Here is a 25,544-nt window from a genome sequence, read left to right as displayed (position 1 = left end):
CCTATCAGAATAAGGAGGGTCTATGAATCACCCCTAGGCACTCCAGCAAATGATGCCATTGCTCTTGCTCTGAAACAAGTTCCAAAACTGTGAGCTCCATCACACCAGTGATTTATTACACAGTTGCCATGCCTGGTATGTGGTTTTGCAGCATGACTTCATCCAAGTCCTGCACTCATTTCGCTTCTTCCCTTCCATGTTTCCTTTCTTTTTGGAGCGGGGAAAGTCTGGATTATTTTCCCTCTGAGTAAATAGAAGTAAGCATAGGGTTGCAGAGCACTTCTTTCCAGTTTGCTGTTTTATACTTAAAAAAAAAAAAAAAAAGCAAAGAAAAGAAAAAAAAAGCTGAGTGACCACACTATTAAAAGTCAATTCTATATGTGTTTACTCAGAAGTAAGTCTCTCTCTGTTCAATGGGGTTTACTCAAAGGGAAGCAGGCATCTGATTTTAGTATGACTTCGATGTAAATGCAGTTGAAATCAATGGGATTTACTCTTGAGTAAGGGCACCGGCAGATCTGTAGTTTATGGGCTTGGAGATGCACAGCTTCGCATGATCAAAGGAAAGGAGAAGCGATCCTTTGCACTGGTGAACTATGAAGAAAATAGGTTGTGGGGAACAGGAAAATAAAGAATGCCTTCGGGCCTTCTTGCCCAAAATATTTCGCTGCCTGAGACGGAGTAGCAAACGGCTCCCCACCCGGTTAAGGTCCACGGTTCCCAAAACTGGACAAATTATTCTGGCGCCCGAGAGAAAAGCCCACAAGCGCCTCTCCTTGAGACAAAACATGCAGCATTTACAAATTGCTTCCCGCCTTTTCATGACTGCCTGAGCTGCCTGAGACCCATCTCTGGCCTCCATCGGACAAAGGTGCAACAAATCACAAGAGCCGCAGAGGCAATGACAGGTGGTAGAGCGATGGAGAAAGCGTTTTAATAAGAAGACTACAATTCCCAGGGGGGCGTCCTGCCCTGTGCGGGGTAAAGAAGGCGCGGAGGCTCTGGGGAACTGTAGTTCAACTTTGTAGGGGCGCGGCCAGAGGCCAGCGCGAGGACTTTAACTCTCATAAAAGGGCGATTTCTTAAGGCGGAGCCGGCTTCGCGGTGCTTTTGAGTTTACAATGTGATTTTTAATTTCTTTTATTCTGTCCCTCTCATTGTAGCTGCAGCAGCTCCTCCTTCTTTGGGACCGTCCTCTATTTTGCATTAACTCTGAATTGGCCTGCTTAGTTGAGTCATTTTGTTCCAGTTTTGGGTAAGCTTGAACGGGAGCAGAGCTTAAAGTTGCCCCACTTTCACCTGTTCATAAATCCCATTGGTTTGTCATAGTCCTCTCGCTCGCACTCACTCGTGTTGGTTATGTGGCCTAGTGGTGAGAGGCTGAAACTTAACTGTCCCGAAACTCTTCTTTTTTGTTGTACGAGTGCTCAATAATGGAGGACGCATCTCCTGATATGTGCAAAAACAGGCTTGGATCCAGGATTAGTTTGGAGTGTAAATACGCGGAGCTGTTTTCAGAAGGGGAGAGGGATTGTTAGCAGTGCAGTTAGAAGGAAGAGAAAGGCAAGCAATATAGGCTGTGATAATTGTGTCAAAGCTAAAGTGTATGCAGGGTGGATAAAAATCAATGGTTGTTTTTTTAAATTTTTTTTTAAAGAATCGGATTTTAAAAAATTAAAATCAGATATTTTTAATAAAATGCTTTTTGAGGAAAAAGATAGTTTTCTATTTAAGATATATTAGAGTCCAAAGGTTATTCATCATGAAATAAAGATTAGTTTTTAATTATGTAGCGTGAGGCTGTATATTCATGCAATGTTTAAATTTTTTGGTAAATGAATGCCATTAATCCATTCGCAATGTCATGCTCTTCCAGAGGTTTCTGTAAGATTGTTGGGCAATTTTTCTATCTAGAAGATATTCTCACAGATGCTTGGTTTTACAGTTCTCAGAACTGTGAATTTGAGTCTGCAGAGATCACAATCCCATTGTTCCTCTGCAAATCTATGCACACAGAATCAACCCCTTACCTCTTAAGTGCTAAGTTTAAAAAAATTCAATGACTAGAGTGCACTTTTTTGGGGGGGGGAGTCCCATGATTAAATCGAGCCTTTCTGAGTAGTGATTTAAATCGTGATTTAAATCAAATTGATTTAAATCAAATCCACCCTGAGTGAACGTAAAGTTGTTACCATGACTGTTCACAAAGCAATGTTGACGATAGTACAAACCTCCTGGAACTGGTAATCTAATTGTAGTGGTGGTTAAAAACCTGTTTTCACAATTCAGGCCACAGGTGACAGAACTAAACTTCTTGATTAATTTCAACTCAGATGGTGACTGATCCAAGGTCACCTGATGAGCTTCATGGACGAGTGAAGACTTGAGGTTGGGTCTGTCCTTCAACTTTCTAACTGTTGGCTTTGGACTGTGGTAAACAGTCCAGTTTATGTTGGGTGCTGTTGATGCAGATATGGCTAAATTTCATTCCATAACCCCCCATTTTCCCTCCACCCCTCTTCTTCTCTCAGATGAGTGTTATATCTCCCCCACCCCCACCCCTATGGTTGTTACCCAAACCATCACTTTATAAAGTGTATCCCTGCAGCGTCACCTCTTTCTCCATGCTGTGGCTCAGCATGGAAGTTTCGTTTGGCCCACCAAGCTTTCTTATGCATGCACCCATGTCTCCTGATAATGATGTGTGTATGGTCACTCTCTCTATCTGCCTTTATTTAAGGTAACTTTTTTTTATTTCAGCAGGTATCATTTGCAGCACCTGGGCCGTGTCTATACGAGGTCGCATTGGCGAATTGTGATCCGACATCCCGCACTTGCGCTCCTCCCGAGTGATCCCCATGGAAAGGAGCACAAATGCAGGGTTTGAAACCTCATGGGGCTGCTGCCGCCCCTAGCACCCCGTTCTTCCTCCCTTCCCATTGTTCCCCTTTTCCTCCTCCCTGCTGCTGAAGAGAAAGGATTCATAGAGTCAGCTCCTTGCTCTATTTTCCTTTATTAATTTTTTACCTATTTGTTGCAATGTGCAGCCCTGCTGGCCTGTGGAGGTGGCCCATAGAATCATAGAATAGTTGAGTTGGAAGGGGCCTATAAGGTCATCGAGACCAACCCCCTGCTCAGTGCACCCTAAAGCATCCCTGACAGACGTTTGTCCAGCTGCCTCTTGAATGCCTCTAGTGTGGGAGAGCCCACGACCTCCCTAGGTAACTGATTCCATTGTCGTACTGCTCTAACAGTCAGGAAGTTTTTCCTGATGTCCAGCTGGAATCTGGCTTCCTTTAACTTGAGCCTGTTTTATTTCATGTCCTGCACTCTGGAAGGATCCAGAAGAGATCCTGGCCCTCCTCTGTGTGACAACCTTTCAAGTATTTGAAAAGTGCCATCACGTCTCCTCTCAATCATAGAATAGCAGAGTTGGAAGGGGCCTACAAGGCCATTGAGTCCAACCCCCTGCTCAATGCAGGGATCCACCCTAAAGCATCCCTGACAGATGGTTGTCCAGCTGCCCACCCCCTCCCCGTGTCCAGGCTGATGGCGACCAATCAGGGGTTGTCATTGGCTGTGCCATGCCTCCACTGTAACACCGGAGCAAGGCGACAGATGGTAAATGCACGCCTGGGCCTTGCTCAAAAGTCAGGGCAAGTCCTCGATTTTTTAAAAGCAGTGCTTCGGGGGAATGCCCTGGGATGCCCTGGGATGGCTCCACGATGGCTTCTATGTCTGCAGATTCACCCAGGGGCTTTGCCCTCAACAAGACAACTCCCCAGTGAATTTCCCTCTTCATCGCACCAGTTAAAGCTGCAGGCATACAATTGACACCTGCTGAAATTCCCTTTTCTACACAACCGTTAAAGATACAGGAGCCCTGTCCTCCTTTTCATATGGTCACCCTACTTCTGAGGGAAATAACTTTGCTTCTTTCAAAAGCTGGCAATCCAGCCCTGTTGCCTTTGGAGGCTCAGGGCCCTTCTGCTGAGTGGGGCCTTGTCCTTCTGCCCCAAAGTCCTTTCCTGCTGGTACCACTAGCTATGTCAAGCATTAATAGTTTGTCCTGGTGCCTTGTTCATGAAAGAGGCTAGTTCCACTGCTAGTTCTTACTGCCATCTTTTCACCTTGTGCCAGTGGAAGCTGGTTGCTCTGATGTTCGCTCTTTTTACCTTAGATAGCTCCTTTAGAGTTCTGACTGAAACCTTGAGTGGATTTACTGGCCCACTGACATTGGAGTCACCAGCCTCCACTGCCTTGGGCTCTCCACCCCCTTCCCCAGGATGTGATTGGGACCACAAGAGATGTTGAAGACTGAGCTCTCCAGTGGAACTGGAAGATGGTATCCTCCATCCCACTTTCCGTCTTTTCCTCCCCAGATTGGAGACCACTCCAGAAAGGATTTTCCTGTAACTCCTCCAGCCAAGGATTATTGGAAAGAAAAGGGAATATTCAACATCTTAGATTTCTGGGTTTTGTGTGCAGGCGTGTGTGCGCCCCATGGCTGATGAGAGCATCCTGAAGAAGTTCCAGTTGCAAGCAACTTGTTCCATGTGCTTGGAGTATTTCGTTGAACCGGTGCTCCTCGAATGTGGGCACAATTTCTGCCATCACTGCATTGCGAAGTACTGGAAGGAATTTATAGCGAACAAATATTGCCCTTACTGCAAAGTAGTGGTCAAGTCCGGGAGTTTCTTTCCAAACAGACCCCTGGAAAACATTTCTGTGTTGCTCAAACAGCTGAGAGATCAGGCTAAAGAAGCAGAAGAAGGAGAGAAAGTGTGTGAGATTCACCGGGCGCCCCTAGAATCTTTCTGCATGAGTGACAAAGGCCTGGTCTGCTTATTATGTATCAAATCTGTAGAGCACCAGGGTCACAGTGTGGTTCCTGTGGAGCAAGCAGCCCTAGATTTCAAGGTGATTGAAGCATCTCCCCTATGAGGGAAGATTGCAACAGCTGGGATTGTTTAGCTTGGAAAAAAGGCGAGTAAGGGGAGACCTGATAAAGGTGTACAAAATTATGCATGGTGTGAAGAATGTGGATAGGGGGACATTTTTCTCCCTCTCCCATAATACTAGAACCCAATGGGGTCATCCCAGGAAGCTGATTGGTGGGAGATTCAGGAAAGATAAAAGGAAGGTCCTTCACACAGCACCTAGTGAAACTGGGGGATGCACTACCACAAGGTGTAGTGATGGCCACCAACTTGGATGGCTTTAAAAGAGGGTTAGGTAAATTCCTGGAGGAAAAGGCTATTGGTGGCTACTAGTCTTGATGGCTATCTCCAGTATCAGAGGCAGTATACCTATGCACACTGGTTGTTGGGGAACATGGGTGGGAGGGTGCTGTCCTGCTAGTGGGTTTCCAGTGGGTATCTGGTTGGCCACTGTGTGAACAGAATGCTGGACTAGATGGATCCTTGGTCTGACCCAGCAGGGCTCTTCTTAGGGATGGGAAATAAGTGAATATTTTGAAGGGGGGAAAATGCTGATGGGGCAGGAGAGGGGGAATGCAGTTTGAGGGGGAATGTTTAGGGCTGTGGTACCTCCCCTCACCCGGTGCGACCTCTGCCCAAATTCATATAAATACACACATGCACATACAAAATGGCTGCATTAGTGTTAAAATGGTCAAATCTAGCTAGTTTTGAAGCTAAATTTGACCCTTATAGCATTCAGTAGCCACTAGGAGCACTGTTTGAGACCAATGTATCTTAAAACAAATTTGGACGATCTAGTGCTCCATAGTTCTAACACGGCCAGAATGCCTGCAGTCCAGTATCTTTGCGAGAAGGAGAAGTTGTCTATTTGGCTGGGATGAATAGGCAAGTCCTTAAGATAGGAGGAACTTTGTGTGGCTGGCTGAAGACTGGAAAGTGGTGCTAGGAAAACAGGGAGCTCTGCAGCTCAGCACCCAGAATCAAGATGACTAAAGGAAGGGTGAAAAGTAGGCAATGGGCTGAGAAACTTGGGGCCTAGTGCAGGAAGAGCTGGCTTGAAGAAAAGAGTGGAGGAGGAGACAGCTGAGACATTGGCCCTGTCTTCTGCACCTTAAATCACGGCTTTAACCACAGTGAATAAGGCTTTTTGCCTTATTCAATATGGTTAAAGCCGTGGTTTAAGGTGTCTTCTGAACAGGGCCAATGTCTGCATTGACTTTTATCTAATGAGACAATTTGGCTACACAGCCTGATATTTAACCTTCTAAAACAGACTCTTTGTCGTTACAGGATTATTTTGCTAAGTGCATTGCTGATCGATGTAAACGGACAACTGATTCTGGAGCATAAATCAAATGCAGAACAGGAAAGTCGAAGCCTGCTTGTAGGTGTTACTGGCAAGTCAGCAAGTGGAATATCTTTAAAAATGTGTTATAATTGTTGTGTTCCTCAGAAAACTCTTCCTTTCGATGGGAGGCAAATGATGAATCTTGCTAAGTGATCCACAAAGCTTTTATTAAGCAACAAACGTCTCTTCTACCTGAAGGGAGTCTAACCTCTTGGAAACGTCCCCCTAGGCAAACTAAGCAAGACAATTGTCAGCTCAAGAAGAATAGGAAGCCACTTCCCAACGCCTGTAACTTCAGGGAGCCTGGTGCGGAGGCAGGTTCTGGTTTAATCGAACCAACTTTCTCACTCTTTCCATCCGTCCCATGCGTTTGAGCTTCCGGCGGACCCTAGCATCAGCTAGCTTGTCAGGACGCTCACCCCTGGAAGAAAGTTCACTTTCCACTGAGTGTGTAGGATTTGGCCTACACACTCAGGAGATAAGCTCTGGAGAGGGCTGACTCCCAGCTGGGGAATCACCTGTGAGAGCTTCCTCCCCCACTGGTACAGGCTGGCTGGTGCTGCGTCTTCTAGTTCTGAATCTGATTCTGATTGATTACCTGAAACATCTTCTTCAAGACAGGGGCAGTAGAGTTAGACATGACAATAATCCCTTATTTGGGGCCCACGAGAATTGTTTTGGAAACACCTTCTCTGTTGTATGCAAACTCTGGTCTGTGAAAGTTCTGAGGCTTTGATCTGTCTCTCTCTCTCCTTTTCATCGGCCCATCGAAGAAATAGGCAGACAGTGTGAAGCAAGACATCAAGGCCAAGTTCAAAAAACTGCACCAGATTCTGTTGCACCGTGAGGAGTTCCTGATGGGCAAGATCCAAGGCGTGGTGAAGATGGTTGAATGCAAAAAGGACTCGCACCTGAACAAGTTCTTCTGGGAAATCTCCTCGGATGCCTGGATTATGCGGAGGTTGAAACAGAAATGTTGTCAGCCAACACATCAGTGCCTGCAGGTAAGGTTGTACCAGCAGAAATGGCAAGGGCGCTTCTTGCCTAGGTAAAGGATGGTGCCATGGAATTTCAGAACACCAAACACGACCCAGGTTGCTTTCTTGCCCAAACGGCCTTTGTTTCTTATCAGCAGAGGCTCCTCGACACGCTGGAAGACGAGACTGCTGCCCAGCCTCTGTTAGTAAAGTATATAGGTCATCATTGATCATTCTATAATTTTAACAAATCCAGTTACGGCTTATACTGATGAGACTAGGTTATTACTGCGAATTTCCCGCTCTTTAAAAGTAAAAAAAAAAAAAAGTAAACGGGGGGAAGAGAGGAATGGGGCTGTTCTTCCCCCTTTTAAATTTTATTTTCTGTATTTCTGCAGCTGCGCAGATACAGATAATTTTTTTTAAAAAAAAAAAGAGGGGGGGACACAAGGCAGCCAGAGGAGGATACGAGGAGAGGAACTCTGAGCAAACCACCTCTCCTCCCTCTGGCTGCCCGTTTCTCCACATGATTTCTTTATTTATTTCTTTATATTTTTATTATCTATCTGTGCAGCTGTGCAGATACAGATAATAATATAAAAAAAGGGGGGAGGAATGGCCCTGTTCCTCTCCTCCCCCCGTTATTATTTTTTTTACTTTTACAGAGGCCTGGGGCCGCCCCCTTCCCTATCCAACCCATGGTGACCAATCAGGGGGCCCCATGGGCTGTGGCGAGCCTCCACTGCCAAAAAAAGTCTGGGCAAGTGCCCAACATTTTTGGAGCAGTTTCCAGGGTTTGCCCCCGGATGGCTTAGCAATGGCGGCTGCGTCATGTAGACGATGTGCTGCTACTGCGAAGCCACCCCGGGGCAAACCCTTCGTGTAAACATACCCCAGGATTTAAGGCATCACTTCAGAATGGCTTGTGGCAGGCACTGATGCTGTTCTTTTCTCCTTTCTAGGATGTCAAACACACCTTAGACAGGTAAGTGGACCCCACAGCAAAGACCAATACTGCATAGTTGACTCTCTGCCCAAAGCCCGGTGGGCCAGTGTAAAAGGGAACTGAGAAGGTTGCTTCTTTTTCCTTTCTGCAAACCTTGAGGTCCATTCAGACACCGTCTGGTACTGTTTAGGCTTCATAAACTCAGAACTGTGTTATATATGATGGACAGCTGCCTGGGGTGTTAAAACTCAAGAATTGCTGGACTTCCTTCATGTGAGGGTTTCTTCCTTGGGAAAACATGATCTGGCTGACAGTCAGAATTCCTACCCACCCCAGTCACCTATGGAATGGACAGGGGGAAGGGTTCCGGTTGGAAAAGGAGGGAGCATAGCTCAAACAGGGATATCAAAATGAATACTTGTCTCTAGCTGCAAGCTATTTCAAGCAATTTTGTTCCTGATCCTCTTTCTTTCTTTCTTTCTTTCTTTCTTTCTTTCTTTCTTTCTTTCTTTCTTTCTGGGAGACCTGAGTTGCATAGATAGTGGGTAAGTGTCTGTTTCCCTCCAGGTTTGGGAAGACTAGTACGTTTGAGTGTCCAGAGCCTTTTTCACCAAGGGACAAATTGCCACTCTGGGATCTGTTGGACATCAATGTTTCTTTGGGGCTGGCCATGAAGCTAATCAAAGGTAAAGAAAACTGCAGGGATTGCATACTGGCCCTTATGATATGCCAAATGTGGACATGGCAGCTGCTTGTTCCCTCATAATTCCCAACAGAGAATGAGGAATTCGTAATTTCAGATTGTTGTGGAAAATGTTCCTGTCAGACTTGTTTGTGCAATCTTAGGTTGCATTGGTTCCTTTTCCCTTTTGCTGCTTAACACTCTGTGGTATAAAAATGCAATAAATAATAATAATAATTTGATACGTTGATAATCGTGTTCCTATCATTGGAAGTTGGCCATGATGAGCCATGAATTGAGTTTTTTTCCACTTGCCGTTTCTTCTTCTCTCTTTTGCACAGTTGCACAAAGCCAAGGCTGTGGTTTTTTTTTTTAAACTTGGTGCCTGTAACAGAAGAGTGAGTGGAGAGAATGATGGAGAGCTGAGCAGGGCTGGGCAGAGGTGGTGGGGGGAGGCAGTGGGGCCAGTTGGCATGGGCCTACAATTTTGAGGGGGCCTACTCCGAGTCCCCCTGGTAGAGGCAAAGGGGGACCCTTTGGTAAAGATTTGTTATTTATTTATTTATTTATTTATTACATTTCTATACCGCCCAATAGCCGAAGCTCTCTGGGCAGTTCACAAAAATTAAAACCACAATAAAACAACCAACAGGTTAAAAGCACAATTACAAAATACAGTATAAAAAGCACAACCAGGATAAAACCATGCAACAAAATTGATATAAGATTAAAATACAGAGTTAGAACAGTAAAATTTAAATTTAAGTTAAAATTAAGTGTTAAAATACTGAGAGAATAAAAAAGTCTTCAGCTGGCGACGAAAGCAGTACAGTGTAGGCGCCAGGCGGACCTCTCTGGGGAGCTCATTCCACAACCGGTGTGCCACAGAGGAGAAAGCCCTCTTCCTAGTAGCCACCTTCCTCACTTCCTTTGGCAGGGGCTCACGGAGAAGGGCTCCTGTAGATGATCTTAAGGTCCGGGCCGGTACATATGGGAGGAGGCGTTCCTTCAAATAACCTGGCCCCAAACCGTTTAGGGCTTTAAATGTCAATACCAGCACTTTGAATTGGGCCCGGACCTGGACTGGCAGCCAATGAAGCTGGAAAAGGACTGGTGTAATGTGATCTCGCCAGCCAGTCCCTGTTAGTAAACGGGCTGCCCTGTTTTGTACCAGCTGAAGCTTCCGGACCGTTTTCAAAGGCAGCCCCACGTATAATGCATTGCAATAATCCAAACAAGAGGTTATCAGAGCATGGATAACTGTAACTAGGCTATCTCTGTCCAGATAAGGGCGTAGTTGGTATATCAACCTAAGCTGATAAAAGGTGCTCTTTGCCACTGAGTTCACCGGGGCGGTTAGGGGAGAGGTCAGAGAAGGAGGGAGTGAAGAATGGACAGAGGTAGTGAGAGGAATTAAGGGCCAGATCTGCACTAACATTATAACAGTTGAGGAAGAACGCAACCGCGTTCGAAATGCGTAGGCACCTGGCACTTTAACAAACCTTTTACTAATAATATTATTGTAGAAGATTACTTGGTTCCGCCCTTGCCTTTGGCTATTTTTTACTCCCCTACGGGGTTTTCCTTGCTTTCGCACTGGTAGAATGAGAGAAACTGGTAATTTTGATAAATGGATCACAGTGTTGTGATTAAGCTGTTCCCTTTCTTTCCCTAGACATTCTAGAACCTGAATTAGAACTGCAGGAAGGTAAGTCTCTACGGCTGAGGAAGGGCTGTATTCTCAGGAGGGGGTGGGGTGGGTGGGTGAGCTGGGCCTTCTGGCCTTCCTTGCGCAACAAAAAAAACCCCTCATTAAGTTCGATGTTTTTTTAAACGCGGAATCTCTGCTCTCTCCTGCTGCGTGCAGGAGAAGCAGCGCCATTAGAAGAGCGGACTCCATGGGCCTCGTGCTCATTCTGTACTTCCTCTTCTTGAAAAAGGAAGTAACTTGAGGAAGGAGAACATGGGCGGAGAAGTGAGGTAGGGAGCGTGTTAACCCCCGGTGTGATGGAGCTTTTAGTCCAACACTTCTGCTGGGTACCAGATTGGGAAACGCTGCCTTAAGGCAATGTCACACCCAGTCTAACCTGAGTTCAACAGCCCTCAGAAACTGGCAGTCGTGGGTTTTGTGTAAAAAGCTATTCCTTGTAGTAGGGTTGGGGAGCTTCCGTTGTGCCAAGCCCCACCCTATCCTGGCTACTGGGGGCTTTTAGGAAGAGGCAGGAGAGGAATCCATACTGTAGTCTTCAATTAGGAGGGCGAGCCTACCCCACAGTCTCTTCCATGGGGAAGGAGCGGGGCAGTTGAAGCCTTTTGAGCCATGAATGCATCCAGGACCCAGCTGGAATTTTTTCGTCAACTTAACAGTCTTTTAGCATTTAAGAAAGCTATAAAGACTGATCTCTTCTGGCAGGCCTATCCAGTGGAATTTTAGGATGCTTTTAGGATGCTTTTAGTACGTTTTTTTTTTTTAGAGCTGATAACTAACCTGCTAACGGCTGCGAGGTTGATTGTAGCTAGGAACTGGAAGATTCAAGGAGATTATTTTAATTTATTTATTTATTTATTTATTTATTTATTACATTTCTATACCGCCCAACAGCCGGAGCTCTTATTGTATTGAAGAATGGTATAAAGAAGTGTGGGACATTGCTATAAATGATAAATTGACATGTAATATTAAAATGAAAAGAGGCATAGTAAAAACGAACGATTTTGAGGGTATATGGAAAAAGTTCCTAGAGTTTGTGTTCTTTAAAGGAAGTGGGAAACCACCAACAGATGAAACTATGAGTTTTTGGAAACAGGAATGAGATCCCGTGGTGGGGGGAGCACTGTTATGTTTAGTATAAATATGTTTAATAGGTTAAATTTGAATATACGATATTAAGGCAATTTTATGTTTATGTATTAAGTGATTTTATTTGTTGCTTTTGTGGTTGTTGTATATTGTTTAATAATAAAAATTTAAAAAAAAATAAAGATGCTTTTAGTACGTTTTTAGTATGTTTTAACAAGGTATACTGTCTTTTGATTAATATTTTATGTATTTCATATTTGTTGTTATTCCCCGCCTCGATCAGGATGGAGAAATAAAATTGTTGTTGTCTTATTTCTCCTCTGTTTTGCAACCGTAGTGACGTTGGATCTGCAGACGGCTCATCCCCGCCTCATTCTGTCTGAGGACTGTAAAAGTGTGAGACTGGGAGACGAATGTCAAGACCTGCCCATGAACCCTGAGAGATTTGATGCGAGTTTCTTTGTGCTGGGATGCGAGCAATGCACTACCGGCAGGCGTTACTGGGACGTCGTTTTAGGAAGCAAGGGGGATTGGGCTGTAGGGGTGGCCAGAAAGTCCATGAGGAGGAAGGAACCAGTCAGCATAAGTTCTAGGTCTGGGATCTGGGCAATTGGGAAGCAGGCGGATCAGTATGTATTTTTCGACTCCCCTAACAGCATTCATCTGACCTTTAAAGGGGAGCTCACGAGAGTCCGGGTGTTTCTGAATTGTGTCGGGAGGGTGGTGGCCTTCTTTGATGGTGAGGGAGGAGAAGTGCTCCATCAGACCATGCTAACTGCCGCTCCCAAAGAGATCTTCGTCCCCTTCTTTCACCTAGGCCTTAAAGCCGTCCTCTCGGTAAGGCTGCCGGAACCTACCAGGCCTCCAGCCTCTGCAGTATCGAACAACTGATGGAGGAGGATGGCGAGTCACTAAAAAGCATTCACCCTTCTGCCTACTCAGGGGGGCTGGAGTGACATTTTTAGGCCAGCTGTTCCCAAACTGGTGCCTTCAAGATGTGTTGCACTGCAGCTCCTTAATCCCCAGTTTAACACATCTGGGGAGCATCGGTTTGGGAAAGGCTGTTTTAGACTAAAACTATATATTCAAATTGGCCTTTGCGCAATGTTAAACCAAGCCCCTTCCTCCAACGAGGAGCCTCTTGCAGGAGTCCCTGTGAGGGAAGGGGATGCTAAGGTGGTGTGTGTGTGTGTAGAGCTAGATTATTCTTGGGGATATTATTCCAAGGGGGGAAAACACCCACATTTACACAGTTACTCTAATCTAAACATAAAGTTGATCTGAAAGCTCACTTCTAAGGAACCTTTATTCACTCTCTTTTGTATAATATAAGCACATTTGTGGGATGTATTTGCTCTGCTGAGATGTATTAAAGATATATTAATTTTTTCCTGTTGCTTTTTTCTTTTCTTTTTTCCCCCAAGCCTCAACATTCTAGCTGCACATCCACCCCTGTAATCCTGTATGTTTTGAATCCTAAACTTCCCCTAGGGCCCGGGTGGTGAACCAATGGTTGTTGGATTACAACTCCCCACATCCCTGACTATTGGCTGTGCTGGCTGGGGCTGATGGGAGTTGTGACCCTCCAGACACGGCTGTACTCCATGTTGCCCTCCCTAAGGAATGTAGGATAGTTTAAAGGGAAGATACTTAGTCTTTGGACTCATTCAGAAAACACCTTAAACCGTAGCTTTAACCACGGTGGTTAAGCCAGAAAGCCAGGCTGTGTTCAGAAGACATCTTAAACCACGGCTTTAACCACGGTGAATAAGGCTTTTTGCTTTATTCACCATGGTTAAAGCTGTGGTTTAAGGTGTCTTCTGAATAGGGCCAATATAACATTCCTGTGAGGTAGGTTAGACTGAGTGAGATTCCTCTCATCGTGTAGCTGGAAAGAGTAAGAGGAGGAGTTCCTAACCTTTTTGGACCTGTGGGCACATTTATGAATTTGAGATACTGCTGTGGGCGCAACCACAAAATGTCTAACTAGGGGACTCACTGTTTTGGCGTCTATCTGCGTCTATCTGTTGCGTTTATGGATCTTAAGACATATCTTATTCAGCAAAAACTTGTCTATTGAACACTGCAATGTTTCTTTAAGAATGGATTATTTAATTCAGCTAATTGCTGGAAGTGCAATACAGCTAATGCTGCTTTTAAATATATGTTATGGCAATGTCCAGTGGTTGCTTCTTTTTTGGGGTGGGGGAGGCTATTACATGAATATTTTTTTTGTATTGGAACAGTCTTTAATATTCACTGATGTACAGGCTCTTTTAAATTACTTAACAAACAATCAGCGTAAATGGATTCTCTATGCCCTTTTGACAGCTAAAAGACTGATATTACAACTTTGGAAGGATAAACACTCACCACCTATAATGCAATAGACTGAGGGCCCTTTAACACTTCCACTAAGAACACTTTCAACACTATACGGATGGCATAGAGATGCTACCTTCAAATGGATGCTTATTTGGATATTTGGTCTGTTTTGGTTGCAGCCTATGTACAATTACTAGAAAGTTATATGCATTTCATACAAATTTATGTATGTATTTAAAAAATGGGGGGGGGGAAATAAAATTTAAAAAGCCATTTCAGAAAAAATCCTTAAAAACAAATTACCAATAATAGTATTTATATAGAATAAATTGATGATAAAACTTATAACAGCAGCATAAAATCACTTGTCAAAGATTAAGACTCCATTTAAAAGGTAAAACGGGTTAAAAGGCCTGTCGAAAATAAAGGTCTTTGGCACCAGCATGACACCATGAGTGTAAGCAGGCAAGCCACTCTGGAGACCATTCCATAAATTGGTGCCACCACGAAAAAGGCTCTTTCCCCCCAATTGCCACCTCCCGCCTCTGCATCTTACCTGGTGGGAACACTAAGCGAAGGGCTTCAGAAGAGGAAAAAGTCTCATGGGACTCAGTGAGTCCTGATTATGCATGAACAATCATACTATCGGGGTCTTTTTAGAAATTCTATTGACAACTGTTTGCATCCTTGAAATAATCCATGTAGAAGCGACAATTTGTCTCAGGTTAGAAATACTTCCCTGGCCTTAAATGCAGCCATAGTTTCAGGGCCGGTGTTAGAGGGAGGCATGGTTGGGCACCTGTTGGGGGCTGGCATCCCAGCAAGGGTCCGCTGACAAAAATCTTCCTGGACTAGCTTCTCCTCCTCTTCATAATTAAAACCTACTTGTTCACTGTCTGTGCCCTCGTCTACACGTCTATGGCTCCTCATTGAATATAAACCCAAATTTTCATTGATTTGAATCTAGGCAAAGACTGCAGCAGCAACAGTGATTTATTTCCTGATTTATTTTTTTGTAGTGCAGTTATTAACGCGCACATGCGTGCATACAATAGTACGGAGGAGAGCGAGAAAACTGAGAGGGGTGGAAGGAATGAGGAAGCAAAGGAGGACACGAGGGTGGGGGGAAGCGGCACGTTGCAAAGGACAACCCTCCAAAAAAGAAAACGGACGCTTTTCTCCAAGGAGTGAACCCATCTCCTCCCTCTGGCTGCCCCGTTCCTCCCTCTTTCTTTTAATATTATAAGCTCTATCTGTGGAGCTCCGCAGAAGCATATAATTTCAAATGAAAATGGCGGGAAGGAACAAGGGAACCAGAGGAGGACGCGATAGGTGGGAAATCGGCCAATCACTTTGTCCTGCCCTCAAAGCTCCGCCAATATGTCAAAATACGATTTAACTCCCCCAACGACACATAAATATTACGCGGTGCAACCTTGGATGTTGATCCAAAAGTTGTGGTAAATCGCAAATGCGAATCTGCACATTTACGTTGGGGTAAAGAAGCTGTATAGACAAACCCTCTCACTGTGGTCCAGACAACACTGCTGGTGAGCAGCCGATGACACTGCCCACTTCTGTTCTGCCTCTCAGGCAAGCCACAGCGATGCTGAGAAAGCAGAAGAGGAGCAGTAGCTCCTGGTGATAGTGGAAGTTAGGGATGTGCTCCGCTTCTAATCGGACCGTAGAAGCAGGAGCCCTTAAGGCGGAGGCGAAGAGGATTGGGGGGCCGGCGGAGCGTGGCGAAGAGGATCGAGGTGAAGGCGGATCCTTCGCCTCGATCCGGAGCTCCGCCGGAAAGGTAAGTGGGGTTTACCGGGCCCTGCCGCTGTCCCCCCGCCCTCCTCTCCCTTACCTGCCTCCGTCCGCGGTCCGTCAGCGTCTTCAATTGAGCCCGTGGTTCCAGCAGGAAGTCTGGGCCGCTTGCGGCCCAGACTTCCTGGTGGAACCGCGGGCTCAATTGAAGATGGCGACGGACCACGGATAGAGGCAGGTAAGGTCCCCCTCTCCCTTGGTCCCTTACCGGGCTCTGCCGCCGTCGCCGCATGGGCGGCGATGGTGGCAGGGCCCGGTAACCCCCCCTATGGGGGGGGGAACGGAGCTCCGATCCGGATCCGGAGCTCCGAGCGGAGCGGAGTGGGCACAGGCGGAGTGGGGGTGGGGCGGAGCGGCCCGATCCGAAAATGGCGGATCTGAAAGTGAAGCGGAGTGGGGGGTCCGTGCACACCCCTAGTGGAAGTGGCTAGAGTCACTGAGGGGGTTTTGCCCAATAGAAAAACTAGTATCAGAGGCGGTAAGCCTGTATACACCAGCTGCTGGGGAACATGGGTGGGAGGGTGGTGTTGCACCATGTCCTGCTTGTGGGTCCCTAGTTGACAGCTGGTTAGTCACTGTGGGAACAGAGTGCTGGACTAGATGGACCCTTGGTCTGATCCAGCAGGGCTCTTCTGATGTTCTTAACCAGGAGCATGAAAACCTTTCTCTGCTGCATTCATGGGTCCGACATATGGACCAATATTGCTTTGAGGCACCCCATACTGCTTGCAACTTAGAGTGCAATCCTATGCACGTTTAGACAGGAAGAAGCAAAGCTGGGCATGCTGGGAATTGTGGAAGTTTTTCCTGTCTAAACGTGCATAGGATTGCACCTTTCCTTCCTACCTCATGCCTTATTCTTTTTGTCTCTTGTCATTTAAGATTGTGAGCCTGCAGTTTTGTTGACTCTGGGTTAAGCCACTCCGTATGGTAAGCCCGTATTTAAACGTTTTAAATAAAAGAGTTTCTGCACCACAAAGCCCAACCTACTCCAAAAGGCAGCAGTTTTCCAAAATGAAAGAAAACTAATTGGGGGGAAAAAAATGAGATCCCTTTGGACACAGGTGTTACCAATCCTAGCCAATCCGAATAGCCAGAGCCACCCCTTGGACAGGCATTTTTTTTTACTAAGGAGACTACAATTCCCAGGGAGCCGTTCTGCATGAATACGAGTAAAGAGGCCGGGGACTGGTGGAGCGAAGCCTTTCGGGAAGTGTAGTTTAATACTCTTATAAGGGCGTGGTGAGAGAGAGGTCTTTAATTCCCGTGAAAGAGCGGAGGCGAGGAGAAGAATTTGCGAGGGAATTTTATTTCGTTTTTATTTGATAATTTCACCAATTTTACTATGGTTGCTGGAACTTTTTGGTTTCCAGAGCCGGACAAATTCTTTTAACTGGGTCTCCGTTTGCAACAGCTGAGCGGCTGCGTCTCTCGAGCTCTTTTACCGTCCAAGGTAAGCCACGCTGGTGAGAGGCGCTTTGGGTTGGCGAGGCTGCAAGTAACTTCCATCCCCTCGCTAGAGCTCAGTGGTAGCGCAGGTGTCTTGCACGCAGAAAGGTCGCAGGTGGGATCCCTGGCATCTCCAGGTGGGACTGGCCAACAGTGGTGTAGCTGTGTAATTCGAGACCTTGGACTTCATGGTCTTAATAGTAGGATGACCATCTAAAAAGGAGGACAGGGCTCCTGTATTTTTAATAGTTGTAAAGAAAAGGGAATTTCAGCAGGAGCCTAGAAGGCAGGGCTTCTGCAGCTTTAACTGTTGTGATGAAGAGGGAATTTCACCAGGTCCTGCCTGCCTACAAATGACACCTGCTGAAATTCCCTTTTCTATACAGCTGTTAACAATACAGGAGCCCTGTCCTCCTTTCCATATGGTCACCCTACTTAATAGGGATGGCCAGGTGCATTACTTCAGTTGTGAAGCAAACAAGTAACATTTCTCCCCCCACCCCCTGCCCCTGCACAACTGCTTTTATGTTCCTGGTACCATAGAGCAAAATCAAATCAAATCAAAACAAAACAAAACAAAAAACTATTTGCCAACCCTATTAGAAGACATTCTCTGAGCACGTGCAGATTTACATTTTGAACTCAAATCATAGCACCGTTGTGACTACAGGAATAAAAGTGACTTGCCAGGGGCAGACCTGTTTGTCACTCTACCCCATTTATTTATTATTGCATTTATATCCCACCATTTTTCCTCCAAGAAACCCAAGGCGCCGTACATAGTCCTCCTCCTCTCCATTTTATCCTCACTACAACAACCCTGTGAGGTGGGTTGGGCTGAGTGTGTGTGACTGGCCCAAAGTCACCCTGTGGGTTTCTATGGCCGAGTGGGGACTAGAACCCAGATCTCCCGACTCCCAGTCCAACACCTTAGCCTCTACACCACATTGGCTCTTCCCCGTTACCTCCAATACTAGTGGATAACCACAAAGACCCTGTTTAGATGACATGCTAGCCCACTGTGGTTAAACATTTTGACCTAAACATTATGGGCTTTTCCAGACACACTAAGCCATGGTTAGGCTGCTAAACCCTTTGCAGCAAGTGCTAGTGAGCGTGTTTAAGCCATGGTTATGGAGCCACCATGGTTAGGAATAGTTCACATGATAAGCTACATCATGGTTCACATGACATACTAAGCCATAATGTTTAGCTCAAAATGCTTAGCCGTCATGGTTTAGTGTGTTGTCTGAACAGGGCCAATGGCTTAGCATGTAATGTGAGCCACGACTTAGCGTGTTATGTGAACCATTCCTAACCACGGTGGCTACATAACCATGGTTTAAACACACTCACCATTTGCTGCCAAAGTGTTAGCAGACTAACCATGGTTTAGCATGTTCTTTGAACAGGCCCAATGTGAATCTCAATATTTCGAGCTGTAGCAATTGCAAGCATCTCCCTGATGGTGCTTAAACCTAACAAGGGAGGTCTGTCTGGTGCCAACATTGTTATCTTAAGACTTTCCTCTGTTAACAGGAATTTGAAGGGCTTTTATGGTGCTTCTTAATTTAGGGTGCAATCCTATGCATGTTTAGACAGGAGTCCCACAACTCCCTGCATTTCCCAGCCAGCTGTGAGTTGTAGGAGTTTCCCCCCCCCTGCCTAAACATGCATAGGATTGCAGCCTTAGTTGTTTTATCACAGCCTTCCTCAACCTGGGGCGCTCTAGATGTGTTGGACTGCATCTCCCAGAATGCCCCAGCCAGCTGGCTGGGGCATTCTGGGAGTTGTAGTCCAACACATCTGGAGTGCCCCAGGTTGAGGAAGGCTGTTTTATTGGGTCTTGGCATTTTAATTTGTTTTTAACTGTTTAAAATTGTTTTAACTTCTTATATGTTTAAAGCCTTGTGTCTTTTTCAGAGTAAGGTGTCTAATACATTTAATTAAGATGTTAAGTATTTTTAATTATTAGACAACAACAATGCAAAATATCCCACTGCCATTCCCCCTTCTGAAGCCTTGTTGCTCCTTCTGTCTCTTTCTCATGTGTGTTTTTACTCTCTCCTCGGGCCTATTCATGCTTTGGTTAAATTAACTTTTCCGTGTGTCTCTGGGGCATGGCCCAGAACAAAAGCCGCTGTAAAAGACCCAGAGCTCGTTCCCTTTTTCAGTTCTGGGCCTCAGCCCTGGAAAGAGTGATTGCAGAGAGTTCACCCTAAACATGTGCAGAGTGCATGTTTTTCTCATCACCATTGACTAGCCACATTCTGAAGGGACAAATGTTGGATTACAGCAGTGGCAGCCCCTTTTGCAGTCTTCCCCGATCTGGTGCCTGCTAGATATGTTAGATTACAACTCCTGTTATCCTCAGGGGAGGATGGGAGTTATTATTATTATTATTATTTATATAGCACCATCACTGTACATGGTGCTGTACAGAGTAAACAGTAAGTAGCAAGACCCTGCTGCATAGGCTTACAATCTAATAAAATCATAGTAAACAATAAGGAGGGGAAGAGAATGCAAACAGGCACCGGGTAGGGTGAAACTAACAGTATAAAGTCAGAACAAAATCAATATTTAAAAGCTATAGGGAAAAGAAAAGTTTTTAGCTGAGCTTTAAAAGCTGTGATTGAATTTGTAGTTCTCAAGCGTTCTGGAAGAGCGTTCCAGGCGTAAGGGGCAGCAGAAGAAAATGGACGAAGCCGAGTAAGGGAAGTAGAGGCCCTTGGGCAGGCGAGAAACATGGCATCAGAGGAGCGAAGAGCACGAGCGGGGCAATAGTGTGAGATGAGAGAGGAGAGATAGGCAGGAGCTAGACCGTGAAAAGCTTTGAAGGTCAACAGGAGAAGTTTATATTGGATTCTGAAGTGAATTGGAAGCCAATGAAGAGATTTCAGAAGTGGAGTAACATGATCAGAGCGGCGAGCCAAGAAGATGATCTTCGCGGCAGAGTGGTGAACAGAAACCAACGGACTGATGTGAGAAGAAGGAAGGCCAGAGAGAAGAAGGTTGCAGTAGTCCAACCGAGAAATAACCAGTGCATGAACAAGCGTCTTGGCAGAAGAGACAGACAAAAATAATCGAATCCTGGCAATATTATACAGGAAAAAAACGACAGGATTTAGCTACTGCCTCAATATGAGGAATAAAGGAAAGTGAGGAATCAAATATAAAGCCAAGGCTACGAGCTTCCTTGACCGGAGTAAGCGTAACATCATTGACAGTAAGAGAGAATGAGAGATGAGGAGAAGGTTTAGGAGGAAAAACAAGCAGTTCAGTTTTTGCCATATTAAGTTTCAAACGACGATGAAGCAGCCAGGCTGAGATATCTGAAAGACATGCCGAGATACGATCGTGAACATCAGGAGAAAGTTCCGGAGATGAGAGATATAATTGTGTATCATCGGCATACAGATGATATTGGAGGCCATGAGATTGAATAAGCTTACCCAAGGGCAGCATGTATAAAGAAAACAACAACGGGCCAAGCACTGAGCCTTGCGGAACCCCTACTGAAAGGGGAAAAGAGGAAGACGAGCTGCCATTAGCCGACACGCTGAAAGAGCGACCCACTAGATAGGAGGCGAACCAGTTATAGACAGAGCCACAAAGTCCAAGGTCATGAAGGGAATCTAAGAGAAGATCATGATCAACCGTGTCAAAGGCTGCAGTTAGATCAAGGAGAATGAGAACGGAGTAAAGGCCTTTAGACTTGGCAGTAAGAAGATCATTGGTGATCTTAGTAAGGGCTGTTTCAGTGGAATGCAAAGGACGCAATCCAGATTGAAAGGGATCCAGAGCAGAGTTACTAGAAAGAAAGTCAAGACAACGAGAGTAGACCACACACTCCAGGATCTTTGAGACAAGAGGCAACAGAGAGACAGGTCGGTAGTTAGACAGAGATAGCCTATCAAGAGTAGGTTTTTTGAGAATGGGAGAGACTGTAGCATGTTTAAAAGCAGAAGGAAATGAACCAGAGGACAGAGAAAAATTAATAATGTGAAGCAAGGATGGGAGGATAGCGGGGATAAGATTAATAAAGACGCGAGAGGGAATCGGATCACGGGAACAAGTGGAAGGCTTCGAAGAGCGCAGTATTTTAGACAGTTCATCAGCTGAGACCGAAGGGAACGCAGAGAAATTTGCAGGAGGAACTGACAGATGAGGAACAGGAACTGGAAGTGGAGTAGAGCTGGCCAGATCAGAGCGAATAGTTTGGATTTTAGCATTGAAAAAAGAGGCATAGTCATTGGCAGACAGAGAGGCGGGGAGAGATGGTGGATTAGGCTTCAGAAGAGAATTGAAGGACGCGAAGAGCCGCTGAGGATGCCTAGCATTTGACTGGATCAACGTTGAGTAGTGCTGCTGTTTGGCCAGTGAAATGGCAGAAGAGAAAGAGGAGAGTACAAATTTGTATTGGACAAAGTCCGCCCAGTCCCTGGTCTTACGCCAAAGGCGTTCAGCTGCCCGGGAACAAGAGCGAAGGTAAGAGGTGAACCACGGTTGGGGTTGAGAAGGGCGAACTATCCGAGTTGTAGATGGAGCAAGATTATCAAGAGTTGAAGATAAGGAGGAATTAAAGGAGGAGACGGCTGAGTCCAAGGAGACAGCCGAAAAGACAGAAGGAAGAGAAGTGGCTAGAGACTGAGAAAAAGCCTCGTAGTTGATAGAATGCAGGTCACGACAAGAGCGAGAAGCGAAGGAGGGGGATTGTGAGTGATATTGAAAGAAACTAGATGATGATCTGACAAAGGAAAGTCAGCAATAGAAAAGTCCAGAACAGAGCAATTCCGAGTGAGAACAAGATCCAGACAGTGTCCAAGGGAATGTGTGGGTGCTTCGGACCAAAGCTTAAAATCATAAGAGGAAGATAAGGAGCGAAATCGTAGAGCTGCAGCGTCATGAGGGTCATCCACATGGATATTGAAGTCACCCAAGATAAGAGTAGGAGAGTTATCAGAGAGGAAAAAGGACAGCCACGAGTCCAGGTCAGAGAGAAATTTTGAGGATGAGCCTGGGGGGCGGTACAAAACTGCAACCCGCAGTCGCAACGGAGCGAAGAGCCTCACCACATGTGCCTCAAAGGAGGAGAAACAGTGTGATGGTGGAATGGAAAGAGGCTGGAACTGGCACAAACTAGATAATAAAAGACCCACACCACCACCACCACGACCCTCTGGGCGACTCGAGTGAGAGAAAGAGGGTCCTCCAAGACAGAGGGCAGCCGAGATGGCGGTATCATGGGCAGGAAGCCAGGTTTCAGTAAGAGCAAGGAGGTGAAGAGACCTGGAGATAAACAAGTCCTGAATGACAGGGGCCTTAGAAGCAATAGAGCGACAGTTCCATAAGGAACACGAGAAAGGCAGCTGGGAAGGGGGGAGACACCGAATAGGAACTAAGTTGGGAGAGATGAAATTGGAACGAGCCATAAGGAACAGATATGAGGAGAAAGGAATTAAGGGGAGAGAGATAGCAAGTAGGCAGAGAAGTAAAACAGGCGCAGGACGGGATTAACCAGAACTAGCCCGGCCAAGACCAGTAGCAGCAAGCAAGCAAGAAGGCAGGCACAGAGAAATGCAGACAGATAGGATATGTAAAGGCAGTCACATCGCCAAATAATAACCCAACAGTGTAGGCGGTCATGTCCTGAAGCAGAAGTAGCGAAGACCGGTCCGAGGCTGGGGTTCTTTCTCTGAGGTAACAGTTCCGCTTGACGGCTTTGCGCCCACGGCCGAGAGCCTCAGGCCGAGAGCCCTTGTGCTCTTGCCCTTCGGCTCGCGCCTCCAGCTCCCAGAGTCCTTAGTACCTGTAAGGGGGCGGGGGAGACCAACACTCAGCTTCTGGCTTGATTGAAGCAGCCAATTCAAATTCCTTGCAGCCACCACCCACAGCTCCAGCAGCCTCCAGCTCCCAGTTGCAATCTAACACATCTAGAGAGGGGCCTGTTGGACAAGACTGGCTGATTGGTGTGTTTTTTCTGTCCGTTGCCTTTGGTGCTTAAGGCAAGCTTGTCCATCTCTCTGTCTTCCACCCTTTCCCATTCTGCCCCTAATGTGTCTTCGCACTGCACCCTCCTGCAGACCACGAATGAGACATCAACGCTTTTTGGAGGAGGAACTCTCCTGTGGGAAGTGGGAGGTGGTAATCTCATCCTCCCTTTCTTCCCACCCTCTGCCAGTCCTTTACAGCCGTTCCAGAGCCGGGAATCTCTGCGAACGTCCTCCAGTCCTTTTGCCACTCCGGCCGAGGGTCTGAAATCCGCCGTTTTCCCTTGGGCCGGCGTGAGGGAGCCATGGCTGCTGTGAACATCTTGCAAAAGCTCCAGGAGAAATTGACTTGTTCCATCTGCTTGAAGGGTTTCTTAGACCCGGCGACCCTCGACTGCGGGCACAATTTTTGCCACAGCTGCCTGGTGGGTTGCTGGGGGTGCATTCCCACCCAAACCACCTGCCCTCAGTGTAAGGAGGTGCTCCCTCGGCCCATCTTCACGCCCAACAGGCAGTTGGCCAACATCGTGATGCTCACCAAAGAGATGAGCGATCGGGCCAAGCGAATGGCCAGCAGCAGTTATTCCTGCGAGCAGCACCCGGAGGCAGTGACATCTTTCTGCAAGGATGACCTCACTCCCATCTGCTCCATATGTGACCACGGTTTCCAGAACCACCATGCGCACGACATCATCCCTGTGGCAGAAGCTGCCCAAACCCTGAAGGTGGGAACTCAGGCTTTATAGGCTTGGGGGGTGGGGAATGTTTGGCTGGGCCTCCCCTGCTCGCATAAAATCGGAGCTTATGGGGCAAGAGCAGAGGAGTGGTGGTTGAGGGGTCAGTGGTAGTGCAGTAAGGTCATTTAGACTAGAGATGGGGAAACTCCAACTGTTGTTCCAGCTCCCATCAGCCCCAGCTGATTATATATTGTTTAACTTGGTTCATGGTTTAATTTGTTTTTAGCTGCGTATATATTTTTTTTTATATTGTATGATTTTATCTGTACGCCGCCCTGAGATCCTAGTGATGTAGAATCATAGAATCCTAGAATAGCAGAGTTGGAAGGGGCCTACAAGGCCATCGAGTCCAACCCCCTGCTCAATGCAGGAATCCACCCTAAAGCATCCCTGACAGATGCTTTAGGGCGGGATACAAATGTTTTAAATAAATAAATAGCTAGCATGGCCAATAGTTGGGTATGATGAGAGCTGTAATGGAACTACACTGGGAGGCTTGCAGGTGCATGAGAAGAGCCATGCTGGGTCAGACCAAGGGTCCAGCATTGTGTTCACACAGGGGCTGACCAGGTGCCCAAAGGGAAACCCTTAGGTAGGACATGGTGCAACAGTACCCTCCCACCCATGTTCCCCAGCATCTGGTGTACATAGACATACTGCCTCTGATACTGGGGGTAGCATATAGCCATCAGCACTAGTAGCCATTGATAGCCTTCTCCAGTTCCTCACTCTTGTTTTAGACTCTGGGGGCCCACCTCTTTAGAAGCCGTTGTATATTACTTCATTGGCCATGCTACCCAGGACATATGCGAGTTGACGTCTGGGGGGCAAAAGGTTGGGGGAAACTGGGATAAATGAAGTAGGGATGGTTGCTATCTCTGTCCCAGCTGGCTGAAAGACTGATTCTAGCTTTACCATCAAGATGCAGATAACATAAATGAAAGGGTTCAAAAACTGGACAGGAAGGTTCTATCTTCACTACTTTCCCCCCTCCGTTCCCACTCTCACCACATGTGAACAGTGGTGAGAGGAATCCCCCAACACAAAGGCATTGGGGGATTTGGGGTGCGCACATACACATATAGTGTGGTGAGAGGAAGAGATCAAATCGTTTATTCATCTTGTCCCCCTCTCTCAGTGACTGTATTGTACTTGTGGCGGTCAAACCTGTGACATTGATTCGCTCAGTTGGCGTGATGGTACAGAATATTCATCAACATTCCATCTGTTTGGGGGAATAAAGCTGTCGGAATGTTTACAGTCTGGTTTCTACAAGAGAAGGGGTAATTGTCAGGTTAGCTGGAATGAGAGCCTCTGTTAGGTTATGGAGGAAGAGATTTATGTGGCTTTCTTAGGACAGGACAACTAAGAAGCAAGGAACCTAGAAGCAATGGGGCAGAAGCAAGAGTGCAGTACAGGCAATAAACTAAATGGTGAAAACCAAAGGGGAGGTAAGGAAGAAGGGGACTGAAGGAAAAGATAGAGGAGACTGAGAACTGAGGCAGTTGTATATATTGTCATGAATTGAG

General features: G+C 46.3%; 1 protein-coding gene across 1 annotated transcript; it reads left to right on the top strand.

The window, feature by feature from the left end:
• The first annotated feature begins 4,503 nt into the window (after positions 1 to 4,503).
• On the top strand, positions 4,504 to 24,024 carry LOC134395551 (zinc finger protein RFP-like). The gene is made up of 7 exons (XM_063121714.1): positions 4,504 to 4,920; positions 7,071 to 7,295; positions 8,231 to 8,253; positions 8,782 to 8,900; positions 10,572 to 10,604; positions 12,034 to 12,572; positions 23,470 to 24,024. The coding sequence occupies exons 1-7, from the start codon at positions 4,504 to 4,506 to the stop codon at positions 24,022 to 24,024; spliced, it is 1,911 nt and encodes a 636-aa protein (XP_062977784.1).
• Positions 24,025 to 25,544: the final 1,520 nt, after the last annotated feature.

This window comes from Elgaria multicarinata, chromosome 3 (genome assembly GCF_023053635.1).
Source record: "Elgaria multicarinata webbii isolate HBS135686 ecotype San Diego chromosome 3, rElgMul1.1.pri, whole genome shotgun sequence".
Taxonomy (NCBI): Eukaryota; Metazoa; Chordata; class Lepidosauria; order Squamata; family Anguidae; genus Elgaria; species Elgaria multicarinata.
Note: the sequence above shows the minus strand (reverse complement) of the source record. Positions and strands in the feature narration are given on the sequence as shown.

What these genes read in the sequence shown, in the direction of transcription:
- LOC134395551 (XM_063121714.1), top strand. Translation starts at nt 4,504, where the DNA reads ATGGCTGATGAGAGCATCCTGAAGAAGTTCCAGTTGCAAGCAACTTGT. An exon ending in AAGCAGCCCTAGATTTCAAG is followed by an intron (nt 4,921 to 7,070) that starts GTGATTGAAGCA and finishes TCGAAGAAATAG; the next exon opens with GCAGACAGTGTGAAGCAAGA. An exon ending in GGCCATGAAGCTAATCAAAG is followed by an intron (nt 8,901 to 10,571) that starts GTAAAGAAAACT and finishes TTCTTTCCCTAG; the next exon opens with ACATTCTAGAACCTGAATTA.